Source organism: Tigriopus californicus, chromosome 1, assembly GCF_007210705.1.
Source record: "Tigriopus californicus strain San Diego chromosome 1, Tcal_SD_v2.1, whole genome shotgun sequence".
Classification (NCBI taxonomy): Eukaryota; Metazoa; Arthropoda; class Copepoda; order Harpacticoida; family Harpacticidae; genus Tigriopus; species Tigriopus californicus.
Genome location: NC_081440.1, coordinates 13760134 through 13767094, shown reverse-complemented (window position 1 = coordinate 13767094; position 6961 = coordinate 13760134). Strand labels below are relative to the sequence as shown.

General features: G+C 46.6%; 1 protein-coding gene across 6 annotated transcripts; it reads left to right on the top strand.

The window, feature by feature from the left end:
• The first annotated feature begins 1467 nt into the window (after positions 1 to 1467).
• Positions 1468 to 6771, top strand: LOC131889484 (SWI/SNF-related matrix-associated actin-dependent regulator of chromatin subfamily E member 1-like). Of its 6 annotated transcripts, none has more exons than XM_059238609.1 (7): positions 1468 to 1667; positions 1894 to 1938; positions 3383 to 3420; positions 3711 to 3815; positions 4862 to 5068; positions 5140 to 6445; positions 6509 to 6771. In XM_059238609.1, exons 1-7 carry the CDS (start codon positions 1595 to 1597, stop codon positions 6655 to 6657), a joined length of 1923 nt encoding a protein of 640 aa, XP_059094592.1. In that variant the 5' UTR covers positions 1468 to 1594; the 3' UTR covers positions 6658 to 6771. The 6 variants fall into 6 exon arrangements, with proteins under 6 accessions (XP_059094592.1, XP_059094584.1, XP_059094608.1 ...); XM_059238601.1 differs by having other exon boundaries at positions 3696 to 3815; XM_059238641.1 differs by lacking the exon at positions 1468 to 1667 and adding an exon at positions 1748 to 1825.
• The last annotated feature ends 190 nt before the right edge of the window (positions 6772 to 6961 follow it).

Genomic DNA, 6961 nt, shown 5'->3' with positions numbered 1-6961 from the left:
GGGCCATTCACAGAGTGAGAACCATAGTTTCATAACAAGCTCACCGAATTACTTGAAATTTGGTCCAGATGTTGCTGAAAGAAAATTCTACAAAACCACTTTTTAGAAAAAAAAAAGTATTGACTGACAGTGTTTAGAGCAAATTCTTGCTTTATCATGAAAACCCAATGATCACTTTTCAGTTGTTGTACTTTAAGACATGTTAGAAGTCATTTTAAGTATATTTACATGGTTGGTTTGAAGCACATACACTCAATGGTTACGAAAATGATATTAGTCACACATTTTGTCCAATACTTAAGCCAATAATTGACATTGAAAAATTTCAGCATCAAAAGTTTAGGCCTGAATAGGCGGGAAAGGTTTGGTGATCACAAAAAAGTGTCGTTTCAAAAAGACTCGTCTTGCGAAATTATAGGTAAGATTTCTCTTCATAAGTCCGGACTCAAGTCCTTTCTAAAAGACACGGGTCCGGCTGATTTCTCCAAAATCGAGTAAAAGACTCGAGTCCACTCGGATTCGAGTCGGGACTTGCCCCAATAGTACTTTTACGTCCAGGCACGAATTTGAAGTTGGATCCTGAATGGGCCTACATGATGGCTTTGTGCAAATTGGATCTAAAGATGCTCAAGATAGAATATTACCGCGATATCCAAGTTTGAATTTCCCGCCATTGTCCCTAGTACTTGTTTTCCTGCCAAGCTCCAAAACCGGATGATTCGTGAAAAACGAGAATAATTGCGAAAATGCCAGACCCTTGTCACGTACCCTGTTTGAACCTGTCCTAACTTTGTTAATAAAGATTGTGCATTTTACGGCAGCGTTGCAGGAAATTGATATTGGTGACAATTAGGACCCGCACTTGTTCCGCGGGTTGAGGAATCTGTTTTGAGCAGCAGCATCATAGAGTATTAAGCATCTTTAGCACTTGAAAAGCCCTATACAACAACCTGTTCTGGAAGAACTATGCCTGTCTGATTTCTTCTGGAAAGTTTCATATTTTCCCGCCCTTTTCAGATGCACTAGCGTGCCCAATCACTGGGCAATGTGTACCGACTTACTTCTCATTGACCTGAATTCCGAGGTAGGCAACAAAACTATGACCCTAAAAATATTAGCAAGCTATTGAAACTGTTTCTTCCGAAGACATTTCCTCGTTACTTCCCCCTACCCCAATCCATAACATCATGTGAACTATCTACTCCTTACCATGAAGCCGATCCTAGACCCTTACCAAAAAGCAAGTGTTCAACAAACTGATATTTAACATCCATATGACCTTTTACCTGCCCCATTTTAGTTATCCCCTCGGCGATACTGTAAAGACCTCCTACACCCCCCACCCCCCACCCCACCCCTTCAAGGGTCTCAACCTCATCCATTTTTCTCAAGCTGGACCCATTTTAATCACGCCCAAATTGGTCACGCTCAACCGGCGTCTTTCTTGGGGCAGCCTTCCTGGGCTGAATAGGCGCAACTCACTGGTCTCAAGTCAACACCACACAACAGTCTACGGCCAGGTCCTGCGGATCAGAAATCCCCCAGAAATCCGCGGATATCGTCCTCCATCCTCTCGCCGGATTCGCGTTTGAACATGAGCCTGCCCAATTTCCGCCTGGCGGCCAGCCAAGGCGTGCATTCGAGTGGCGGAAGTGGAAGCCAGCCTCGTAAGAACCTCTCATCCCAGTGGGATGATCGCTGTATGGTATCCTCAAACTAGATGCTTGATCCAAGGGAACCTCTTGCCATTTTTTCTTCCCTGCTCGATCCCCCGTGTTCCCCTAGTTGTTTAGAGCCTCTGTAGCACCCTCCGGTCCTCCGGCTCGTGTGTCTCTTCTGATTCTGTTGGTAATGTTCCGTTGTGACCGGTTTTTCTCTCTCTTGTTTTTGTAGAAACAATGACGGCTGGTTCGCCCGTGTCATTCAATATCTTGAAAGGTAAGCTAGAACGGTGCACGCACTCGCCTCTTGGGTCGTTTTGCCTTTAGGAATTCTCTGAAATCAGGCAGGTTATTTGCCCACGTCGTATTTATTAGTGCTGGGCGGAGTCCTTTGATTTTCTAACGGTTTCCCCACACTTAAGTTCTGCCCAAGCGCATATCTTGTTTTAGCTAAACTTAACCAAGCTCATGCCATAACCCTTCAGTTTCCTATATGATCAATTCGTACAGATCCCGTTGTCTGACCAAATCCAAAGAAAATATTGAAATCAATTATGACTCATCCAGATTGAGTCCTTGCTTAAAGATCCGATTCTAACAAATGCCGCCCAATTTGATTCGAAGATTCGAGTGCATTCGGATTCGGATCTGGACTCGCCCCACACTATTATTAGTTTTTTAGTCTACTTATGGTCTGTCGAACATTGCCTCTGAAAGATGCGGGGTACGTTTTTCTTAATACAAGTTTATATACGATGGCGAAGATCGAGTAATCGAAACCAAATTTTGTGCTTGAAACCAAGAAGTGTCTGCTATCCCAGACAAAAGTCAACTCGAAACACAGTCACGTATTCGAAATTCAGGAACTAGCCAACTTTAAATAGAAGCGATACTGGTGAACCAGTTTGACGCCCAGGCAGATCTTCGAAAAGCTCCCATAGCAAGTTGACTATGGCCGTTGTTGTAATTTCGTGAATCCTAAGGTATCGAAGAAATTATTCGTTAAAGGGCATTGCTCTTTTTTTCGGTAGCTATAGCGGTAAAATATGAAAAAATAGTTGGAATCATATCTTTCATTGATCGATTTCTGTCGAAAATCTTAAAGGCGAAATCCACAGCCATTATCGACATGAATTGAATGGTTTTAAAGATCGATACCACTTCGAAAACCAGTCGAGCTGTATCTTTTCTGTTTCATAAGGACTTGCCGCAGATCTTTCGGAGCACAAAAATTTGTCATATATAACTCTTACATTTTGTTACGATGATATGCCGATTTTGGAAAGCGTGACGTAAACTTGAATCACTTCCGAGGTAACATAAGTTTCCAAGTGTGTTTTTACGTTCTTTCCACTGCCTTCATTGTAGAATTGTAGTTACCACAATAGACTTTACCTTTGATTTGATGGGTTTGAAGGTAACGCTGCCAAAAGTAGCTGTGACATTTGAGCTGATCTTTTTATTCGATTGTGGCGCTTATGATTATTTCTCAATCGGAATGTGGCTTCACTGGCTTCCCTCTGTTCACTCGTTCAAGCAAGGGTTCAGTCATTAGCGATGGCGGTGTCAAATGACACCATCCGTCGTGGGCTTCGGTGAGGTCGATTATTAGTATGTCGATGGACGCGGTGTTGAATTTTGAAGTGCCATGGAATGGTGGTCATCGCCCTTCGAATATGTCTATTTTATCCATCATTTTCACGCCCACCCTTTTGTTCCAGAGCGTCTTCGGTCCAGTCCCGCGGCTTCACCCATGGGGGTAAGTGCATTTACAGATGCTCCGTTCAATCTCGCGTGCATGTGTCTCGTTATTATTATTATCCTGCCGTTAGTTTGCCTTTTAAATGTTGAATGGCTTGCAAAGCTCGGAAAACTCCCGCAGTTCGGCCAAAACCTTAGTACGTAGACTCTTTGACTAATCATGGCCTTTCTCCGCTTCTTAACCCTACTTGGCTACTTATCCTATTATCCGTTACCATCCATTTATCCGATCATGATTCCTTCACCTACTTCCTCGACCGCCAATCGATCCAGGGTTTCCTTCTTCAGGGTGGAATTATGCGCCAACAAGACGAGATCAAAGCCAATCCTTTCGTGCACGGACCTTATGGCAATGCTGCATTCAACCCCCAAAGGATGGGATCCAAAGCCATGGTAAGATCGCGATTTTTTTCCATATCATATCACCATCTGTGTTCGATTGAGTGGTTGATTTTTGTTTTTTTGGTCAAGGAATACTTGGATGAGATCATGCCTCCTTTTAAGTCCATCGAAAATAGCTTAGCTGACCAAGCAAATAGTCAAGAAGAGGTGACAGCCAAGGTTGTCGAACCTTCTAAGAAGCCTACGGGTCGCCCCAAGGGCAGAAAAGATTCGTATAAGCGAATCCGCAGGTCGGGTCAAGAGGCAATGAAGCAGGAAAAGTCTGATAACAAGCCTCGTCGAGGCCGACCTCCTGGATCCAAGGACACTGTCAAGCGTAAAACTCCCGTCCAGGTCAAACCCAAGGTTGTACGGGTTTCCAAGAAACGGCAAATGACCGAGAAAATTGTTAAGCCTAAGGGTCGACCTCGTGGATCCAAATCCACGAAACCAGTGGATCCCGAGGTTTTGCGTATTAGACGCGAAAATCGGCGACAAAAGTTGCTGAGTGGCGAGCATAAAAAACCAGGCCCCAAACCCAATCCGAATAGGTCAAAGATGTTCGACAGGTATCTCAACCATAAGATCCCACCCTTTCCCGTTTATCCAGCCTTCTTCCATTATGCCCTCAATCCACCCTTCGTCTCTACTTACTTAGTTATGTGCCCGCTCCATGGTTATCAGGTCTCGTGCCTTTATGGTCCAAAACGTGGATTATCCATAACCCTTTTAGCCAGGAAAATAAGGAGATGGTTGTGGAACACATGGCGTTTTTAAAGACGGATTTAGACAGAGTCGGATATCGCGAAGCGACGGCTTCCAAAACCTGTCACAACGATATTGAAGCAGGAGGAGATCAATCAGTTTTTATCAATTATCAAGCTTGCCATTGATCGATCATGAAATTGTTTTGTTTTGAAATTTGATTTCCTGGTATATGTCGGAGGACGAGCATCACCAACGAATGGATTGTGATATGTTACAAAATTGTTAGTTTAGAAAATACATTTGAATTGATAGTAATGAGAAGGTTTTGTTTGCTTGACTATCGATTACAGGGCAATCAAGGAGCTCCCAAACCACCAAGAGCTCCCGAAAAGCCATTGCTGCCCTTTCAAAGGTTCTCCCGGAAAGTATGGGATGATGTTCAAGCTCAACACCCCGATGCCAGTCTCTGGGAGGTTGGCAAGATGATCGGACAGCTTTGGCGGGATCTCACAGACCTCGAAAGGCGAGAAATCAACGAGGAATACGAAGCCGAAAAGGTGAGGAATTTCTAGGCCAAATGGCTGGTCAATCGTTCAAATTTGATCATCTGTCTCGTTACCTTTCGCAGCAAGACTATGAGAGGCAAATGGTGGTCTACAAGAGCTCTCCCGCTTACCAAGCTTACATGCAAGCCAAAGCCCGTAATGCCCCCACCATCGAGGACCCCGAGCCACGAGGTGTAAAGGGTGCTGAGCGTAGGATTGATATTCAACCAGCTGAGGATGAAGAAGACCCGGATGATGGCTTAAGCGTCAAGCACGTGGCTCATTCCAGGTTCATGAGGAACCATCGCTTGATTAACGACATATTTTCGGAAAGCGTGGTGCCCGATGTCCGAAGTGTCGTAACCACCGCTCGCATGCAAGTGCTCAAGCGTCAAGTTCAGTCATTGACCATGCATCAGAAGAAATTGGAGGCCGAACTCACTCAAATCGAGAAGAAGTACGACGAGAAGAAGCGCAAATTCCTTGATTCCAGCAACGACTTCCAAAAGGAGCTCAAGCGCCATTGTACCAAGGCCGTCTCCGAGGACAAATACCAGAATATGGTGACTGACCAAGTTGAGAAACTGAAGCAAGAGAAAGAGGATCGCCTCAAAAATGGGGTCCCTACCCCACCTTCACCCGGGCCTCAGGCCAGCGAGATCACGGGACCATCAGATAATCGACATGTGCTTCAACCTGTTGATGAGAACAAGGTTGAAGAAGATGGGGGTCCCGATGGAACAACAGGATCAACCGATGGAGCCAAATCGGAAGACGGGGCCAATGGCGAGGAAGGTGCGACCAACCACAAGGATGGCTCCAAAGGACCACCAGCGGCCGCTCCTGAATACACAGACATGGCTACCAATCCAGGACAACCCAAGCCACAAATACTGGCTGGTCGTCCCGGCCCTCAGATGTCTGCTGGTCCTCCTAATGTGACTGCGCCGCCTTCGAGAGTCCATAGTGGCACGACACCACCACCCAATGTCACTGCTCCGCCCCACTCTCACCCAGGACCACATCCGTCTTATGGGGCTCCCCCTCCACAGCAGATGATGCCTCCATCATATCCCCCTCAACAGGGTTATGGACCTCCTCCGCCTCCTCACGGATATCCGGGTTACCCACCACAAGGAGGGTACCGACCCCCAGGGGCGCCCCCGGGCGCATCTCCACACGGCGGAGGTGGTCCTCCCCACGGTGGTCCTCCACCTCCATCGGGTCCAACGCCATCATCAGGACCTCCTCCTCCTCCTCCTCATGGCTACCCACACTACCCTGGGTATCCACATCCACCTCATCCCAGTAGTGGGGCCGAGGGTGGATATCCTCCATATCCAGGAGGTCCCCCTCCACACCAGCAACAGGCCTTACCGCCCAATGCTAGTAAGTAGAGAAGCAACTCATCGCTTGTACAAAAAATGGCCCAAACATGTGCTCCTTTTTCAGTGGGAGCTCCACTTCGCCCAGGTGCTCCAGGGATGCCACCCCCAGGAGCTGTGGGCAATCCGCAAATGGGCGGTCCTCGAGTTGGATCCCCAAGTGAAGGTGGACCTGGTCCGAACTCAGGTGTTCCCCCTCCCCCTGCCGCACAGTAAATGCCAACTGATCGGCCTTTGTACAAAGTATCATTCATTTCCTTCGGTTATTAAAATAAGCCTGTTGTACAATATCTCCTTGGCATGATGAATACAAGCGTATTGTAAACTCTCCGTCAAGCTATCGCGATCCAATCTGGAACTCGTTTAAACACAAGGGAACGACCTTCAATCTCCACATTATGTATCATAGCCTTAGAGCGCAATTGGCCTGACCAAGTCCGTAGTTGAGGGTCGAGAGACAAAGGCAGCCAGGGTTCTCGGCGATTCGCCACCGTTTCAAGCGCATTTCGGGGAAAGTTCA

Bases quoted from the DNA above. Each gene is read 5' to 3' on its own strand.
- LOC131889484 (XM_059238601.1), top strand. From the start codon at position 1,595: ATGAGCCTGCCCAATTTCCGCCTGGCGGCCAGCCAAGGCGTGCATTCG. The intron at 3,421-3,695 runs GTAAGTGCATTT...CAATCGATCCAG, and splicing joins CCGCGGCTTCACCCATGGGG to GGTTTCCTTCTTCAGGGTGG. The intron at 6,446-6,508 runs GTAAGTAGAGAA...CTCCTTTTTCAG, and splicing joins GGCCTTACCGCCCAATGCTA to TGGGAGCTCCACTTCGCCCA.